General features: G+C 42.2%; 1 protein-coding gene across 7 annotated transcripts in view; it reads right to left on the bottom strand.

The window, feature by feature from the left end:
- The window catches only part of DLGAP1 (DLG associated protein 1), a 462,862-nt gene that overhangs the window by 77,034 nt on the left and 364,595 nt on the right, over positions 1-21,233 (bottom strand). For all 7 annotated transcript variants that reach the window (XM_074576757.1, XM_074576758.1, XM_074576754.1 and 4 more), the window contains one exon: positions 18,769-19,009. In XM_074576757.1, the coding sequence (XP_074432858.1) occupies positions 18,769-19,009 (241 nt within the window). The remainder of the gene's footprint in view (positions 1-18,768; positions 19,010-21,233) is intronic.

The following is a 21,233-nucleotide window of genomic DNA, read 5'->3' as shown; positions in this document are numbered from 1 at the left end:
GGGGAAGAAACAATGGAACTTATTGAGGAAAGTAATGTAAACAGGAAAATCCATTAAAAAATCTTTCAAGATTGAATAAAACCGAGAAAGTAAAAATTAACAAAACTGAGGCAAAACAGCACCTTTCAAGAAAATAGGCATTGTGTAGTAACAAATTTGCAAATCTCTGCAACACAACGGGCACATTTCAAGTAGAGCACCTCTTGAGGTATTTTATTAGCCTTCCAAATCAAAAAAACATCATTCCACATTCTTTGTTTCCAGGATCAGATGTCAGTCTCCTTGGAAGCAGGAGCGTGGTGCAGCAGATAATGCCCTCTGTTACGCTTTCAGCAGTGCTGGCTAGCTGTTACTTTCCAAGCACGTCTTTCTGTTTTTCTCGGTGTTGTGAGAACAGTTTTTCATTTTTGCAAATGAGGGGAATGGCGGTATCGCGGCAGCTGCACACTTTCCAGCAAAGTGAAAGACAAAGGGCACACTGGAGAGGTTCACGCTGTGCTGCCGTTCGCACCCAGATGAACTTCACTCCTTGGAACGGTCTGTCCTCAGCACTTGCTGCAGCTGCGAAATTCGGAGCTGCGCCTTGGCCGCTGCTCGCTACAGCATGGCATGGTCCTGCTTAACCAACCTGATCTCTTTCTATGACCACGTGACCTGCCTTCTGGACGCAGAGAAGGCTGTGGACGTTGTCTGTCTGGACTTTGGTAAGGCCTTTGACACCGTCCCCCACAGCATTCTCCTGGAGAAGGTGGTGAATCATGGCATAGACAAGTGTACTCTTCGCTGGGTTAAAAACTGGCTGGATGGCCATGCCCAGAGAGTTGTGATTAATGGGGTGAAATCCTCTTGGCAGCCGATCACCAGTGGTGTCCCTCAGGGCTCAGTTTTGGGGCTGGTTTTGTTTAATATCTTTATTGATGATCTGGATGAGGGGATTGAGTGCAGCCTCAGTAAGTTTGCAGATGACACCAAACTAGGTGGGAGCGTTGATCTGCTTGAGGGTAGGAAGGCTCTACAGAGGGACCTGGACAGGCTGGATCGATGGGCCAAGGCCAACTGTGTGAGGTTTAATAAGGCCAAGTGTCGGGTCCTGCATTTCGGTCACAACAATCCCAAGCAATGCTACAGGCTTGGGGAAGAGTGGCTGGAAAGCTGCCCAGCAGAAAAGGACCTGGGGGTGCTGGTGGACGGCCAGCTTAACACGAGCCAGCAGCGTGCCCAGGTGGCCAAGATGGCCAACAGCATCCTGGCTTGTATCAGGAATAGCGTGGCCAGCAGGAGTAGGGAAGCGATCGTGCCTCTGTACTCGGCACTGGTGAGGCCTCACCTCGAGTGCTGTGTTCAGTTCTGGGCCCCTCTGTACAAGAGGGACATTGAAGTGCTGGAGCGTGTCCAGAGGAGAGCTACCAGGCTGGTGAGGGGTCTGGAGACCAGGTCATATGAGGAGAGCCTGAGGGAGCTGGGCATGTTTAGCTTGGAGAAGAGGAGACTGAGGGGAGACCTCATTGCCCTCTACAACTACCTGAAAGGAGGTTGGAGAGAGGTGGGGGTTGGCCTCTTCTCCCAGGTGAATAATGACAGGACCAGAGGAAGTGGTCTGAAGTTGCGGCAGGGGAGGTTTAGATTAGATATTAGGAAGAATTACTTTACTGAAAGAGTGGTCAGGCGCTGGAACAGCCTGCCCAGGGAGGTGGTTGAGTCACCATCCCTATCAAATGTGTTTAAGAAACGTCTAGATGTGGCACTTCAGGGCATGCTCTAGTGACAGAGATTGTAGGTTGTTTGGTTGGACTCGATGACCTCAAAGGTCCTTTCCAACCATGAAGATTCTATGGTCACACATCACAGCCCCTCAGGTACCCAGGCTAGAAAGGACCTAACGCTAAGCACACCTGCATGATTTTGTTATGATTTCGCAGATATCCTCAGTCGCTCTACTTCAAAAGACGTGAAATAATGGATTTACTGCTGATGTCCAAAGAGGATAATCGAGGATGTGTTTATTTCAGGGCAAAATTCACTTCGGCTACTGAAACAGTGTTGCCTTCAGTGTTCAATAAGAATTTTTAACATTTCAGTTAGGGTACATAAAAAGAAAAAAAAAGGATTAGCTCATAACTTTTCAGGTATCAGAACTAGGCTTAATTCATAGTACTGCTGTTATTATCAACCTAATTTTTGTAAAGGGAACTGTATTTCATTTAAACTTATTTAACAGTTTTGTGTCTTCTGCTGGAGTAGATTCTTATGGCCAATTCTGACCCACTAATGAGATGAGGGCTCCCTGAAGGCATCAAACGAGATAAATCAGCATATGCATAAGCAGCTATTAAAAAACCTGACCCTGCGCCACACACTCCATGCATCTGAATGAAATACAGGCCTTTCTTTTGCCCATAGATTTTACATTTTTTAATCTATAAATTGAAAGAACACAATATACTGTAATTGTACTGTATTTGTAACAACTTGTTCAAAAAGAGATTTTTGTAAAAGAACAGTCATGAAGTGGAATTGAGCCAGTCAGATTACTGGCAAAGCTTCCTGCTGAATATGATTATATAAAGGGAAAACGGAGACTGGAGAAAATTGATCCTCTCAGCAGAATTTGCCATAATTATATGCAGGATGAGGAATTAGCTATTATTCTACTGTTAAATTCCTCAAGTGGCCAGAAGGAACACTCTTGCATAATCTGCTTTTTCGATCTAGTCTACGCAAAATGAAGATCCTGTTAAGAAAAATGGAGATGTGGCTGATTGGGCTCTATAAACCTGGTAATTTTTCTCCTTAAAGGTTAGACAGTGGAAGGATGTATTGCAGCTGCTTCACCAGCACTTCTCCAATAGCCCACTAGCTTCTGTTTAACAGAAGTTTTCATTTGAAGAAGCAAAATAATTGAATTTCACACACGCATTCATCCCTGGCAATCCCTGCAATGCAAAGAGCCTCTAAATCTCACATGCTATTCTTGTGAGGCAACCTCTTTGCAATGGTTCACTGCTGGCATGACCTGAACTCTGCCCCGTCGCAAGAGCAATCACGTTGCTGTGAATCAAATTCTTGTGTTTTTACTAACAAAACAGGACTTCCCTGGTCGCGAGATTCTGCTTACGCAAGCAACTCATGGCTTGGACCACAGCTTTCTCATTGCTACCAAATTCAAGCGGAGACGGTACCAGTAAGATGAAATAATAATTCGGAGAAGATACAAACGACTCATTAACACAAACAGGGACTAGGCAATGTAGCGTAATGAGAAGGGGTGCTTGCCCTTCATGCAGTGAAACAGCAATGATGAAATTGTGACTGGTTGGCGTTGCTGGCCCATGGGCTAGCAGCTGAGTTAGGCAACAGAGGAACTGTCAGCACAGCTATAGGAGTGAAAAACTGCTCGGTGCTTCTCCTTTCCGAAAATCGGAAACTGTTACATAATTATTCAAATTAGCAACATGAAACGGAATCAAAGGAAAAGGAAACAAGAGCAAGAAGCTATGAAAAGGGACAGCTTGTCTGAAAGATAATTATATGCGCTTAAAAAGAGTAAGAAAAAAAGCACTGTGTTTAGTATGCCTCTAGATCAGCCATACTCCTTCCTTAAATGGAGTCTGCTCTGCTGATTCTCCCCATTTCTTTTATTATAGATGTTGCAAACATGATTTTATAGTTCGTGACTGGGTGTGTGATCTTAGCTGCAATACTACTACAAGCCACCCACACCCAGTCTGCTGAGATGACCCCACGTAATTCTAACCGCTAAAATCATCACTAATCATCACTAATCATCACTAATCATAATAATCATAATTAAAGCATAAAAAGGAAAAGAAGGAAAAAGGAAATCTGATTTACTAGCAGGGGCCCAGAAAAATCTCTGCAGTTGTCAGAGCTGTAACACTGCCATCTCCTTTTTGCTTCCTGCAGCCTCCCGTGTAACCCATTCCCTTTCTTCAGCCAGGAATGACACTTGTCTGCTGGAGCTGCCCAATTTGTCCAACAGCACATTTGACGTGAATGCAGAGTTCCCCGACATGCTAACCAGAAGGGTGCGACTGGCAGAAACCAGAAAATTAACATATAGGGAAAATTGAGAGGAAATGACTCTTACAGCCATGAGTGATTAATACGTACGTACACAGCAGGGAGAGTTGCAGACCAGTAACATCATGATACACTAACGCTTTTAGCAGATATAAAATAAGACTTTAATGGATATGATTCCAGAGAAAGCAGCTGTGTCCAAGAGGTGGCTGTAGAGGTGGAAGTTCAATTAAAGGCCTTGTAACACCAGCTGCTCTAACTATCTATATGCCATAACTGGTGGGCAAAGGGCATCTGGGACACTGTCTGGGATTTCTTCCCTAAAAAAGACTTTTAATTATTCTGTACCTACCATCGGACTGGACACAACAAATACTTTTATGTCATATAATTTTTACATATTCTGATTTGCTTCTTTAAGACAGAGGCAGATTAGCAGCACATCTTCAGAGTTTGTCTCAGAATATATAGCTGTGCACTACTTGATAGTAGTCCCTCAAGTTTTGTGAAAATGTCGGTTGCATAGTGTTGGTTCAAGAAAAAAGTCTGTTTGACTGTTTGTTGGAGGAGTTGCTGGATGACAAACTAAAAGATGTCTGCATTTTTCATATGCAGGAAAAGGTGAAAGATAAAAATAAGTACAGAGACTTTACTGGTTTTCTCCAAAGCAGTATTATAGAATGGTTGGAGAGCCTTTAACTGCAAAAATCAGAATAAATGGCCTAGGAAAAATGGTGACTGACATGAGTGTCATGAGGTCATCAAATATACTTTAGTAAGCAGCAGTTTTTATTGAGCAAATGAGCTATCCCATTAGCTTCGACTTGTCCCCAAACAAATCTTCATTAACTAACCACTTCTGCCAAGCACGGCAAAGAGCTCAGGCTTGATTATTGTGCGGAGTCATCAGGGACTGAGCCAGAGAAATCACAGTGTAAATACAAGTCTAGGAGAAGGCATGCCAGTTGCCTTCAACATCAGCCAAGTATTAAAATATGGATTCAATGGAGATAGAATCAGAAATCTGCAGGGAGAGTAAGGATGATTCAAACTGCATGAAATTCAAAGTTCTTTACAAAAACACTTTTTAAGCAGATAAACTGGTACGAATCAGCAAAGCAGCTAAAGTGAACAGTGAAAAGCTGACTGGCAGAGGACTTGTGCATCGGCAGCACATGAAGCATTTGCAGGCCTCGTTCTACAAAATTATTTAATGACATTGCCACTTTTGCAATGTGAGCTTCTTTTCACTTAAGCATATTTGAGAAATGCGACAATTCCCTCCAATTTGAGGAAAAGCCGTGACTTCGTGACTTACTGCACTTTGAGGAAGATGTATGTGAACTTGGACTTTGCAAAATTTCTACAAACTGCCCCAGTAGAAAGATACCCACTTCTTCCTGCTACATTATCAAAAAGCAAACATGCACCAGTTTTATTTTACAAGTGAAATGTTTTTCATAACAATATGAATGAGCTAGATATTGCTGACAGCTTGAATTAATAATTTCCCTGGGCTTCTTTCTCTCTCCTAAGAAGCACAATGTCATGCTCCAATAAAAATAGCAGGTTTTCAGGAGAAAAAATTAGATATAAAAGACGATGCCAGATGATGCCAATGCAGCCAGTGCACTTCAGTATCAGAACCTGACAATGCCTCAAGCCCCAAAGAAGTTAATATCACGTTGAAAGTGAGAAAAAGAGAAGTCATTTTGAAATGGGAAGCCTAGACCAGGCAGGTATGCCTAATCCTGCCCCCATGATTAATGTCACATGTCCCGAATTACTGCAATGATGTTGTTTGATAACCTCACTTATTATTTTTGGAGATTAGGGGTAGTAATTGGCAATATTTTGCAATTACACAGGGTCCGGATTGGGATAAAAAGACCTTCTTCCATGTGCTTCTGCATAGGCTTTGGCCAGAATACCACCGTAAAAGAATCCCTGACTCCTCTCCATGCATGCTGGAGATGGAGTAAGCCTTCCTCTCCTCCTCATCATTAGCTGGCAAAGTTAGTTTTTTGCCAGTTCTTCAAAGGTGACACAAAGGACATGCACGTACCAAACTTAATGTGTTGAGGAGGAGAAAACACAGCTGGTTTGCGGGAAGTGTACCCGCCTTCAGTGCAAATAGAAATAAACTCTTTAATAGAGACATGCTAATTTTGCAATGGCTGGTCTTTTTTATCATCGGTTAGCACCTATATATGAAATATGGTGGCAGTGGTCAATTCACGATATGATGTTATAGACAACAGATGCAATGCACCCAGGATTGCACCATCTCATTCTGCTGAGCATGACTGCAATCTTGCTAATTGTGGGGGTGGAAAGAAAGATACAGCCACCCCTTCTGTCTCTTCCATTTATGAATGTGACAGAAACAATCTTGACATTGGGTAAAAATCAGATTTTCTTGTGCTGCAAATTTGTCTGTCTACTATAGCATAGGGAAAGTGTAAATATTTACCTCACTGACATTTCCCAGGATCTCATCTTTTGTAGTGGCGTAACAGAAAAAACCCACAGCATATGCGAAGATTTCCCAGAAATTATGTTTTGCAAACCATTTCTATATTATTCCCTAGGATCTGGTTGCATGATTTAGGCTTTTGTCAGAAAGCGGACTAGAAAAGCTTATACTTGCATCTTCTAAAAAATATCATAAACTGCATTCCAACAGATTCATGCTCCTGACCCAGATCTTCTGGTTGTAAAGGCATCTGCAGTGAAACAGAGGAACAAGATGTTTCTATGACAGCAGACATATGGAAATTATGAGCTGATTCTAGGATGTTGGCAGCTGAGGACACTCAGCACCTTTTACAATTAGACCCTCAAAGACCAAAGTTTGGAGGAAAAGAAAGATCTGTCTCACTTTTGCAGCTTAATAGACTGCTCTGATCTGCAATATCGTACTTAAAATATTAAAAAATGTATCTGCAAAACAGATGGGGGAAAGAGTTCACTTGATGAAACCCTTGATGATGAAAAACTTGATGATGAAGGGAAGCCCTTCACTCGATGAAATTCCAACATTGCTGCCGTGGTCCCACAAATTCCCACATCTATTTAAGCTTTCTATCCAGTGTCTACTCTTATCTGTCATGTTCATTATTTTCCATTCACTAGTTTTGCTAACCTTTTGAATGCAATAAAGGGATTCTGGATGTCATTAATTTGATGACCATCTCATATCCCTCTATATCTCCTGCCTGCAGGGGAACTGTAGACTCATCACAACCAGAAAACATGTTCTAAAATAAGTCTCGAAGACTGGCTACACTGGGGGATCAAACAGCATCAATAAAACATGCTAGACAGCACACCATCTCCATCTAGTCTACAGACCAAGTCATATGTGATGAAGGAATAAAGAGAAGACAAAGCATTTTGGAAAAACTCAGGTTAAAAGCTCTATGCATCTATTTCTCAGCATCAACTATTCACCCAGGGAAAGGTGTTACTGACACTACATTTTGTTGAAATGAATGATTTTTGAAGTGCAGGACGCATTTCTGTTTTATGAAACTATTCTGGACCTACTTTGCTACTCAAAATCAGTTTCTTCCTCATCCTTTTTCCTCCCCTTTTGGCACTTCTTCTCACCTTTTTTTCTTAACCATCGAACTCTTTGCCCTTCAACGAAAGGAGGTATATTGAATTAGGAAAAAATGCATAATATTAAGAGTAAATGCTGCTTAATTCCTACTTATTTAAAGAAACATGTTTTCTCCATTGATGTGTGTCACCTGTAGAGTGGGCTATTATATTTTATTAAATAAAAAAAACCACTTCCATCTGCTTTCAGGCTCAATACCCCTTCACCCTACAGCTGTTACTCAACCATCCCACACAAGCTCACAGGACATAAGACCAGTCTTTGTACTCAGCAAGAGTCTTCTCAACTAATTTAGTTGTACATGCTCTCCGTAAGGGAGATATATATTTACATTCTCCATAAGCATTGACAGAAACAGGAAAAGGCTCTTAGGACAGCAGCACATATTTGAATTCCAGAATGCGGGATGACTGGGAAGGTAAATCAGATTATGGGAGAGTGTCCTCATTCATAATGCCATGTGTAATCTGTGGAAGCACGCGACACCAGAACAGATGTTGATGTGCTGCAGGCTGCAGAATTGGCATAGACAAGGACTGCCCCACAGGTAACTGATGTCAAGTTAAACACAACCACTCATTTACCCAAAATGACACTCAGCACTTTTGGGTGAACATGATACAGCTTTTCGGTTGTGGATGAAGTCCTAGAGGAAGATTTGGGAAGGGTGAATGTTGGTATTGGAAATCTTAACTAATGACTTCTTGCCCTTATTTGTCTCCCTTTTTTCTGAAAAGAGAATAAGCATTTTGGCCTTAGCTGTGCAGTAGTATCACTTTTAATATGATCTAACTTCCCCATAGAAACATCCCAAAGAGGGAAAGAGATGGCATAAAGCGATATGTATAAGGACAGAGCCAGCTGCCTTGGAAATACGTAACAACCCAATAACCAACTTCACCTGGATCAGAGCATGCAGCCTTGCAAAACGCGCTATCAGATCTTCCAACACAGGCACAACACTTCCCCTCACCCCACCTCCATCCCTCCAAATATCTTCTTCCCCTGCTTCCTTCCTTTTTTTTTGTTTTTTTTTTGTTTTTTTTTTAATTTTAAAAGAGGCAAATGGTAAAATGTCACATGAGAGTTCAGGGAACTGTGTGAGATAAGACAGCGTAAGGCCACAGCACCAGGTGACAGCTTATTCAGTCACTTGGGTGTAAATTACCCATCACGCAAAATGGAAAGCAGCAGATTTTCTCAGAACTTCCTGAGCCAGGCAGATTGGGGCTAGTAGTTCATGGATAGGTTGGGTTTTATTCGTAGCTTGTTTATTTTTGGTCTACTAAGACCCTGGCTTTTTTTCCGCCACAGATGAAGATCATTTTATTTGACTCTTAGCAAAGTTCAGGAGAAGAGACTTGAAAGAAACGGAGAGCAAGGAATTTCAGAACAGAAATAGTCTGCTTTGTTTAAACAGAGTCTGCCAGCATTTATTTTGTTATACTGTTACAATGTTCTGACTTCCATCTAAACCTTCCCAAAGGGATAGAGATCTACATTTTACTTTAGCTAAAGACAGAATTAATTTGAAAAATCATTACAGCAAAAAGAATGGTTATCAAGCCACCATCGTCTTGGCTGTGCACAGACAAAAAGTAGGCATCTTTCTCAACAGAACAAGCAAGAGATCTGTCGCAGTAGTAGGTTCTAGGATATTATTTATTGTTTTTTTTTTTTCCTCCTCTGATAGCTTAGCTCAAATCCTTGATCAGAGCAACTAGGAATTGTTCTGCTCAGATGGCTTACTGCATTTTAAGTAGAATGCAATTTAGCTCTCTCCCATCTGACCAAAGCCAAATTCAGTAAGGGAAAACAATTTTCAAAGACCAACACATCCATTTCCCCCTTGAGAGGCCAGACAAAGGTTGCGGCATTAGAGCAGATTACCAGCATCTGCCCACAGTGTGCCTTTGATAAAAGGGACTATTAGGCTGTAATGGCAGCTAGACTGTCCCTCTTTGCAAAATAACATTAGGCATTTCCAGATCCCAGTGTCTGAGTTGGATTGTGCTTTGAGCATTCTAAGCAGCAGTGCAGTAAGGCCAGCGTAATAGCAAGAAATAAAAAGAGTAAATCACATCTCTGTGTATACTTCAGAGCTCCTGTAATTTTTTTTTTTTAATGTACAGATTTCTTGGCTGCCACATTTCCTTTGGGTTTATCTGTGGTTTTACTAAAGAAAAAAGGCAATGTCTGTTTCAAAAAGTGGTTAACAATATACGCACTCCATACTCCACCATAGCTTCAAAGAGCCAATTATTGCTAGACTGTTGCATAAACGGATACTTAGGAAGCATGAAAATGTGTAATTATTTACTGGATCCAGTAGCTAATGCATCATATCTGATCTCTGAAATGGGAATTACTGACGTGATGAAATATAATGGCTCCAAACGAATTGCTGTAGTACAAGAGGGGCCCTGCAGAGCTGTACTCATTAAACCCACTTATTAAAAATTCTTACTTAGTTTTTTGAAAATCCAAAATCACTCAGTCACTTTAAAAAGACAGTCATCACCAAATATCTCATTTGTAACTTCTTGGAATATGCTATGGCTCAAGAGAACTTTGTAACTATTATATCCGAAGACAACCAAAATATTCAGGTTTGTCTTAAAGGAATGATGTGGAACTTACTGCAGGTGGGTGGCCAACACACTGCTGAAGACTGGACAGTAGCACATACTAAAAAGAACAACCTGAGCTATTTTTACACATGGGATGTATTAGTTAAGCATAGCTCCTTCAGGAAAGAGACCTGCCTTCCTTCCCAAAAGACAACTAGTTAAAAGCGACCACATTCGTCTCTTTTAGGAAAATGGCAGGCATTATTACTGAAAATGTAATCACATTATATAAATTGGGGCATGTCTTCAGCTTACTGATTCAGCTCATTTCTGTCACTGCCATCACAAAAACATTGCGTTGGAAATAAGCCAGAACAAAGAAAAGATTCAGGTCTTTGTCGTATTTCTCCATAAAGTGAAAATTGAATTATTCATCCTGCATTTGTTATTGGCATCTCAGCTAAGGGACAATGTATCCTTAATGCTCAGAGTTCTGTTGTTTTAAAGCAATGATCAAGTCCCTGAGAATAACATTTTGGAGAAACGTTGTACTGTCCTCCCACAATATGTAAGTGGAAATGGACTGTGCGTTTATCTTATATTCTGCTGCACATTCTACCCATTAATTTGTGACTAAGTCATCACTGCTCTGGGAACCCTGCTTCCGTGCAATGTAATTCCACGTATATTTCAAAGGGGGTTGTCTCCTACTCCTGCCAGCAAGTCAGAAAACATTGTCCCCAAAAATGCAGATACACAAGTCTGCCGAGTCAGAGATGTTAAAGTCACATCAGCCTGAGTCACATCAGCACCTGAGCTCACTGTTAGGACAGCAGACCTGAGCTAAACTGCTGCCTCTACGTGAGGTAGACCTGTCAGCCAGACCAAGCTTGATGGCACAGGGTAGACTTGCCCTGCAGCAATGAGCAGAAGAGATGACTGATTTAGCCACCACTTCTTGCATTGTGGCAAAATCACTGAGGTTTCATGTTTGTTTATAGGCTTAGAAAACAGTTAATTCTCAGCTAATGAGACTTGAGGCATGCAGTGCTCAGTCAACACAGCAACCTTAAACTACTGTTTTGCTTGTAATACCCTCCTGAACATTTGTTATAGTAAACCAAGTGGCATTTTGTCTCAGCTAGGCACTGGACATCCTGGTGCTTTAATATACTCAGACAAGCATGGCTGCAGGCTCCATCAGGGGTACTTACACAAAGTGCAAGCACACCAGCAGGAGTGGGGTGCACAACTGTGGGACCAGGGTTGTCCCACTGCGTTACTATAGCGGGGGGGATCTCCATCTAACTGGGGCTCTCGGCACTTCTACAATGATCTCCCGATAGTGCTACATTTGATAACACACATACCTAGCCTGAAGCAAAAGCATAGCTCAAATCCAAACACGATCTATACTCCTGTAGGGAGAACTATATAAATCTGACCACCTGAAATGATTATCACTTTAGTGTGTGCAGTATAATCAAAGCAAATGAATTAATGGCAGAATACATTTGGGTACATTCCATATAGATGTATGCAAAGGGCTTCCATACAATTTTTCACCTCTGTAAAGAAATTAAGAAGAGACTAACAAATAATGAAACTCTACATTTTATGTAACTAATTACTGTATCCTCTTTATTTATGCTGCCACTAGATGAACAATCTCCTTAAAAGTTCTTTTCACAGAACGACACAGATTTCTGTTAAACATCTCCTCCTGAAAAATCACATTTTTCCCTGTGTCATTTGAGACTGTCAAGTCTGCAGGTCTGATGGTCATCCTATTCCCAGCATCAGAAAAGGCCCGTGGGGCCCTGCAGAGCTGCAGGCTGAGCAGCGGTCAGCAGCGTACCCTTGCGCTGAGGATGGCTGACTGCATGCCAGGCAGCCTTTGCCAAAGCACAGCTGGCAGTCTGAGGGAGCTGCAGTTCTGGTGAGACCACATCTCAGGCCTGGCGCTCCCCAGCATGAGAGACACATGGACATTGACAGAGTTAGTAAGGCTGGGGTGTGATGTACCCATTTTCAGCTTTGGAGATGTCCAAGTCGTTTGGACAACTGGAGACATCAACCACACAAGCACTATCTGAACAGAACAGCAGAGTTGTTCTGTGCTTCTGGAAATGTTCACGAAGTAAGACAACACGCTCCTTCAAGACATTGTAAGGTCACAGTTTTGAATGATTAAGATCTTTCTCATATTCTTACCTCACTAAAAGCCTTAGCCCACAAGTTTAGAAGCATATCAAGCAAATGAAGAGTAAGAATAGTAATCAAATATTGAATACCAAAGGGTATTACAAGTCTTTCATTTCCTGCTTTTGAAACACATTTGGAGATCACTTTTAACTCCTCTAAGCTTTACGTTTTCACAGATGGAAAAAATGAATAGGCCACATCCTACAAAACAAGTCCTTCTCTCCCCCTTTCTCTGTAGAAATTTCTGAGCTTTCACTGTGCCCTTATGCTCAGCAAGTCGCCTCGAGCCTTACCTGAAATTGCAAGGAATAAGCACTTTCCTGAAGTGCTGTGAGGGAAAGTGGACTTGTCGTAAAGAAACCAAAATCACCAAGCTCCTGAATGACACAGGCTGTCTCTCTCCAGATCTGTGCGGTGTCTCAGACAGGACCAAATAGTTTAAATTCAATATTCATAATCACACAGAGAAAAGAGGCAGAAGCAGGGAGGATGATGAAAAATTGATGCAATACATGCCACTACCTGAAGTCACTTAAATTTTGAACCAGCTGTAACTACCAAGTATTCTTAAAGTATTCTGTGTAATTATTCCAGTAATCCCTGTCTTTCAGGCCACAAAGTTCTACATGCCTTTACATCCAAAAGGTAAAATGGAATTTATCAAACTTATTTCAATTCCTGTTTTCAGTTGGCATAAAACTACATCACACGTAAGCCGACCTGTTGCAACCTGCCACGTGTTTGGGTAGCTTTTCCATGGCTGACTCTTTCTCACAGCTCAGTCCTGCCCCTTCTCAGGCACTTACTATCAGAGCAATTTCCGTGAGTGCCTCGCATCATGCCTTAAGTCAGTTAGAAATGTTCCGGCAAGAGCTCTGTTCTGAGTTTCTCTCATTAAAAGCTTCCACTGGCTTCATAAACATGGGGGGTTTTTTGGTGCGATGTGGAGCTTAGCATTCACAAAGCCAACTTCTGGGATAGACAAGATGAAACTTGCTCCAGCTACAGTCAGATGCCTCTGAAATTGGAAACAGTATTCTCTCCAAGGTCAGCTCCTCATTAGTGAAGGAAAACATTTTTAAGTGCTGGTTTAAGCAATTCGATAGCGGATCCAAAGGGAGACTGCATTTCAGGATTATTCAAGGAAACAGAGGAAATGAACCATGTAAATTCTTTGTCAAACAGTTTTCTACACTCTTCAAATCTATTTTAAGGTTCAACATCTGCATGAAGGCCTTAACTTAGTTATGTTTCTTCAGACCTTCTGCGGAAATGTCTTAGTTTTGGAACAGGTCCAGACACCAACCCTAGCTTCAACTGGAAAGCAAATTTGAAATCCTAATTCCTTGTTTCTTTTTCGACAGAACAGTCTCTGAAAGGACAGACAGTTCTGAGGAGTCCAAAAGAGCTTGGACACAGCTGGCATACAGTCAGTTACAGCTTCCTTCTCCACAGGATTTGATTTTTCTTTTTTAATTCTGCCTGGCACAAGTCTATTTTTAAAGTTGTTCATATTTCTGATTTTTTTTTTTTTTAATTTTTTTATTAGCTGGGCAGCCCCTTAGAGATTTTCCACAAAATACCTGACCCCTCTTGGTCAGATGTTCCAATGAATGGAAGGAAAACAGCTTGCTCAGCTGAAGCACCATAATTAGCATATACTGTGATAACTCTCAGTCCTTCTCTACCCAGCTGGCTACACAGCATGATTTCCTTGGGATTTTTGTTTGTTTTGCTTTTAAGCAGAAGTGTAATATTACTGATAATCACCAGATGGCATTACTGCAGATAGCTTTGATATTCCTGTTTACCTGACTGTGCAGAAGTTATAAGTCAATATAAGTCGAGATATTAAGAAAATACTTATTACAATCTAGTGCAGAGTTTTTGCTGATGTTACTGGTACAGCTCCATTACAGAGGCATAATTTTCAAATTAAACATGTCCAATCTCAGTTGTATATTTGCATCCACATGTGCTAATGCCTGAGCCCTCACAATGTCATAAGATTTGTTTTCAGCAAAGGAACATGCACGGCTGCACAGGCATGGCTTAGAAATACAGACGCAAGAAATGTGGGTGAAAGATGTTATTTAGACCGCTTTAAAATGTCTTTGCTTCCTAGTTACCATATTCTTTAAGCTCATTGAAATGATTTACAGACTTTTAAAATCGTTAAAAGGCTACCTATTTAGTGACTGAATCTGTTGGCTAAAGAGTTTCAGCTACGACGGTTGCATCTGCAAATAACCTGGGATCAAATTATATGATAATTCACACCTCATTAAATTCCTCTGAAAAGACCAAATGACATGGGTGGTAATTTTTAGTGCAGGCTATGGTGTATAACATATGCCAGCACTCCAGAGCTGCTGTAGCTGCCAGCCTGCGCAGCCCCGCTCCCAGGGACGGGCCCCGGCTGGTGCAGGCTGCAGCTGCCCCCGCGGGTCCGAGCGGTGTTGGGCGACCGAACGTGAGGGTGAATGGCCTTTTTCAACTGCTTAGCTTTCAAGGCATGATGAAGTTGTGACGCGGCACTGATTTCCCAAATGTCTCTATTTCCATATGTGGCCAGCAGATTGAGAGAGGTAATTCTCCCCCTCTTCTCTGCTCTCCTGAGACCCCACCTGGAGCACTGCGTCCAGCTCTGGAGCCCTCAGCACAAGAAGGACATGGATCTGTTGGAGTGGGTCCAGAAAAGGGCCACGAAGATGATCCAAGGGCTGGAGCACCTCTCCTACGAAGACAGGCTGAGAGGGTTGGGGTTGTTCAGCCTGGAGAAGAGAAGGCGCCGGGGAGACCTTACAGCAGCCTTCCAGTACCTGAAGGGGGCCTATAAGAAAGCTGGGGACGGGCTGTTTGCAAGGGCATGTAGCGATAGGGCAATGGTTTTAAACTAGAGCAGGGTAGGCTTATATTAGACGTTAGGAAGAAGTTCTTTACAATGAGGGTGGTGAGACACTGGAACAGGTTGCCCAGAGAGGTGGTGGAGGCCCCATCCCTGGAGACATTCAAGGCCAGGCTTGATGAGGCTCTGAGCAACCTGATCTAGTTGAAGATGTCCCTGCTTACTGCAGGGGGGTTGGACTAGATGACCTTTAACGGTCCCTTCCAACCCAACACATTCTATGACTCTATGAAAGTGGTAAGACTGTATTTTCTCTTCTTCATTTCAAAATCCTTCATTTGAAAACAAGGATAAAAACTCACTTCACATACAAGACTGCCTCATGAACTAAGTACTCACCTCCCAGATACACGCAGAAACTTCACTTTGGTGAGGTTAGGATTTTTTCCCCACCCGCAGTATCACATTTCATCCCACTGATGGCAACAGGTTTGTGCCTACAGCCCTGTTTTCACAGTCGGGCTCGGTTTCAGCCCGACGCAGTCACCCCGTGGCATTGCCGTGATAGCACTAAGACCAGCACAGGCTGCGAAGGCCACCAGCGGGGCAGTCACCCCTAGCTGAGCTCTCTGTCACAGCTAGCGCATTAGCACTGGATTTGTAGTTTAGATTGGGCACATCCTCAGGAACTGAACAGCTATGCCAGCAGAGATGTATTCCTAATTTCAGAACTAAACCTCCAATGCTATGTGGCAAAAGGAAATTAAAACCTGAGGCTGCAGCCACCGTGACATAGGCTAACAGGCAAAGGTAAGTGTGATTTTCATCCACCGTGCTTGCTTAATATTTTTATCTAGATGCCCTGGAAAGCTCTGGAGGAATAGTTTTGAATCCAGTGGACAAGCAGCTATCTTGTCTTTTCCATCATCATCAAGCTGGCATTTTCATGGGCTTCCAGCAGTCAAAGAAATTCCCAGTATCAGTGTACGATCACAGTTTTGTGTATTAGTGAATGAAAAGCCAGGACGCCGAGGGAATTGCTAATGTTGAGGAAAGGAACCTTGTTTGGTTGAACAGGCAGAGGTGTTTTTGGGGCAGGAGAACAGTGCTCTCATTTGGGGATGTCAAATCTGTAGTTTAGATCATAACTGCCCTTATGTCTCCCACAAAAGCATTTGAAACATCACCTCAGTGGAGAAAACCATTCTCCTTCCTTCACATCTGCCTAGCTGTTGTGCCATTTCCTATTTTATTGAAGGAGATATAAAAAGACACCCTCAATGATACCTTTCATGTTATTTCTCTTCTGTGAGCCAGCCACAGGCAACAGCAAGGTAGTCAAGAGAGATGCTTTTGGATGGAATTAATTAATTGCTAATCCCCATTAAACGGATAGTGGTATGTGAGGCAGTAGAAGAGGCAAGTTGTCTGAAATGCTACCAGTGCAAAGGACAGGCCCTTGGGAGCCCAAGAATTAAAAAATGAGAAAGATAACTCAGTAAAATTCCCGTAGCAGAAAATGGATACCTACAGCAGTCTTTAAATGCTTCTATGGATGTCCAAAGAGAGGGATGCAAATCATTCCTCCCTGCATTTTAAGGGGCTGACTACAGAAGCGGTAACCCAAGACAGACCCACTGGATTACATTTTTCAATATCATAGCTTTGTTCATATAATTTTTTAATAAAGCTGGCTACCCAGAGAAGAGACCGTGTCTCTGTTTGTGGTTGTTCTACAAAAAAGGAGCATAAACAAGACACCGTTTACAATAATGATTTTCCTCTTTTGGGTTTTCCTGTTTCTTGGCTGATACATACAGCCAACCTTTTCCGTTTATATATCATCATCCCCAAACACAGGCACCATTTTTCTAAGTGACGGAAAACACTTCATTTATAAAGGTAATAAAAAAAATAGTTATTCTCTTCTGGAATAATGATTACAGTTATTTTTATAAAGGACAAGTGTTAACAAAGCCATTCTCAAAAAAATGAAAAACCACTCTGGGATACCCAAGGTGATCTAATAAAGGCAAATGCACACTGAAAAATCCTTGAAAACTTCCATCCTTCAGCCTTTGCCTCAGGATACACTCAACACAAGCTAATACCATACAGTGAAGTAATACATACCTTATGTAAATCCTGTCGTTGTGGTATGGTGCAACCCTGCATGCACGCAAGGACTACTTTTATAGCACAAATGTTGTCCTGTGAATACTATTTCTTAAGGGTTAGTGATTTAGATGAGAATTGCTCTGCAGCACTTGCTAAAAATGCTTTCATGTTTGTGATGTACTGCCAATGTATTTCCAACAGTACTTAAACTTGTTACTTTTAGAAAAATCATGAATTAAGATGAACAATTTTGGTAAAAGGATTGAAAGTGTCCTTTGATGACATAAACCAATTGACAAGCGGCTTTAAAAAACACCGGAGTGAGAGATAAGGAACTTACAAGGTATAAACAACTGCACCTGTAAGATAACATACAAAAAGGCAAAAGTTTAAAGTACAGAAAATAGCACCTAAAGAACCGGGAAAAGAGACAGTAGGTACAGTGAAATACTTATAATAGTCAATATTAGTCATGAATATGAATAGTACATGAATAGTAAATGAAGCTTGTGTAAAGCAGTGGAACGGATGCAGAGAAGTCAAAAGAAAGAGGGCCTCCCTCATCCTCCCACAGGGAAGAGCACACACACGTAATGGTTCCTGCCTCTTGCTTTTCTGAATGAGAGAAGCAGATTTGGATTTTGGTTTCTGACTTGCTTTTTGTTGCCCTTAAGGACTAATTTTGGTGGCAGAATCTGGAATTCATCATGGCTGTTTCCAAAAGAAAAGTAACCTCAAACATGAAAAGGAAGGTTTGTTAAGTCTCACATTTAGACTGAAACCTCTCTCTCTCACAAGGCTTGACAGTTTGAACTGCAGAAGGAACAACAGCGGGATGTGAACATGCGTGTTTTAACCTGCAGACCTCTTCTTCCCTTCTTCATTCCCACCTCTGAGATACGGCCTAGAGAGCGGTGACAGTCTCTCTGAGCCATTAACCAACACGTCCAACAACTTGTAACTTTTAGAAAAGACAAAGATCATCTCATCTTTGCAGAAAAATTCAGCAGAGGCACCCTCCTCTGCTGGTAAGAGCCAGCAGAGCTGCTAACCCAGAGCCTTGCCAAATTGTGATTGCTCTTTTGGGGAGAGAGAGAGAGGAGCTATGGCCTTGGACTTCCCTTCTGTGTGCTTTTAGCCCAGAATAAATTAGCTTGGATGGAGGAGGCACCACAACTACATCAGCCTTGATCTGTGTGCTGTTTTAGGCTGATTAGTCTGTCCAGCTCCCTGGTGAAACACAGACTCTATTCTGGGATTCATGTCTGACATAGAAGAGCTCATTGTTGATCTGATGGAGCTGCACAGAAAAGTACCTTCCCTTTCCACCACTCCTCTGGATTTCCCTTTTTGTTACTTACCAGTACTGCTCTGGATGGTCCTCACCGTGGTGGTTGTACGTGGGGGAGATGAGGACCGCAGTGATATGCACTCATCGTCCTGGGAGCAGCCCTTCTCGATGGCCCTGACGTAGCTGTGGCTCCTCATGCGGAAGCAGCCCGGCATGGGCAGATCCAGCGCCTCCACTGCTTGAGACTCGAGTTCACTGAACACCGACTCGCAGACGGATTCGAACTGACCGTTCACCTCCATCTCACTCACCTGCAGGCAAAGACCGGGCAGGTTCAGTACATCCCATACACCAGCCTACCCAGTACAAACACTCACAAGCCACAGTGGCACAATGGCCAACATCTGTTAGAAGATCCCTTCACACATGAAGCACAGGTGAATGGCACATAAAGACGTCCCATGTTACAAAGTAACAACTGTTAGGGGGGGAAAAAAAATGTACAAAAAGGGAAGACAGAGGCAGAGATTCAGCAGAGTTTAGGCTTTTGGTTCCTGCCGAGGCTGGTGGGAAGCTGAGAGTCCTCATAGCAGCGTCTGGTTTATCTCACCCAGGGCCCACAGCAGAGGCTGAACCTCTGTCCATTACAACCATTACCTTGAAAAATAAAAATGACTCTTTCTTTGTGGGAGGAGGAGAAAAAGAGGTCAGTTTAACCCCAGTACACAATGAATGCAACCCACAGGAAATCACAGTGATAAACCCGAGGGGCTGGGAAGCTCGAGGGTAAGAAACAGTTGGGGAGGGGAGGCTGATACGGGAGCCAGCTTCGCTGCAGGGGAAAAATGTTTGTATAACTACATCTCTGGGCTGACTCCTTTGGCTGAGAACGAGAGATGCAAGGGAATCCTTAGGCCCTTTGTGGAGCAGACACTAGGTGGTGACAAAGGCTTGCACTCACGGAGGTTAAAGAACATTCAAAAGTATGTGGCCTTGCTGCAGGTCTTACAGACCTGGAAACCATTTACCTCAGCTTAATTAGTAACGGATGCTCATGTTTCTAAACTGAGAATAGAGCCCTGAGCTTGGCATTAAAGCACAATAATTATCACTGTAGGAAACATGCACATGGAAACCATCTCTGGAGGATTTTGTTAGTTTTCAAGCATGCAAAAGACCAAGATTGCAAGGGAAGATAAGACCGTGTTAGGGTCGTGGAAAAAAACCCCAACATTAGAAATTCTCTTCCAGGATGAATTTTACCAAGGAAAACATTTGTACACATAAATGAAAAGGGAAATCTTGAAGACTAGAACATATTTTTTCACAGGGAAACTGCTTAAAAGAGCGTGGAAGAGTAGTGGATAGTGCATCATGTAGAACAATCCTACAATAGTGGAGAACAGCCACATCCCCCACTAAATATCTCTGAAATAGTGCTTTTTCAAAAAAGACCCAACTCTTCATATGGGCAAATAACACTCACTCTTTGGCAGACAGCTTTGTATATAGGTGTCCAGCTAAATAAGTGACCTAACCTAATGTTCATGTAGTTGCCTCTGAGACCTGAATTTCAGTGCTGTTTCCTCCTAGATACATCCTGACCCTCTTTCTAGAGCATCAGCCCATACCCTGTGCAAAGTGCCTCACTATAAAATACACAGGTGAATACTCTGAGGTTGCAATGCCCAAATACAGAATACCGCAGAAATTCAAACTACAGCTCCATTCTGAACGGCACATATTATTTGTTACGGCCACAGCTGAAGTCCTGGCATCAATGACGTCAGGCACTTATTTTGACATTGCAATGACTCAACATGCCAACAATAAGGGGCCAGTACCTGGCACTACAAATCCTGCTCTGCTGCACTTCTGGACTAGTGTAAGACAACTCTTTTATCCAAGTGATTTAACCAAATGATACACTTACACAGAGAAGCCAAAAGTCATACCAAGGAGCTACAGGATTTAGCAGATGAACTAATAGCCCATTGCCCTGTGGAATGCCAGCACTTTTGCATTTCTTTCAGATCTGTCCCTGACCAATTCAACCGTACAAAGCATGTTGTATGCACGGACAGGCTATTTTATGATGATAAAACTCATGAACTGAATGTGTCACAGGGGCCACTATTTTTTTTTCTAGTTTAGAATGAGCATGAAGAGATCTTACAGACTATCAAGGCAATAATACGTTTGCACTGTGGCATTTGTACTATATAGGTACTATATTTGTACTATATAGGTGAGAAGTTCAGAAACGCACAGGGTTAAGAATGTATACAATAGCATAAACAAAGCTTTAAAATTTCTAATAAAATACTAATAAAATTGTGAAATACAAAATACTATGGACCTAATTTTCCTTTAGCATCTCACTCAGCATATGACTGTGGTTTTTTTTTTGGAGGCATTCAAAAAAATTTAATTTCAGGTACTAAGCACAAGATCCTTAAGAGAACCCTGTTTAAAGACACGGTTGATGAGCACCTGCTTTTGGAAAAGAAAAATAAGAAATTAGACTGCTCCTTC

Source organism: Larus michahellis, chromosome 2 (assembly GCF_964199755.1).
Source record: "Larus michahellis chromosome 2, bLarMic1.1, whole genome shotgun sequence".
Lineage (NCBI taxonomy): Eukaryota > Metazoa > Chordata > Aves > Charadriiformes > Laridae > Larus > Larus michahellis.
This window is presented reverse-complemented; position numbering and strand designations above follow the sequence as displayed.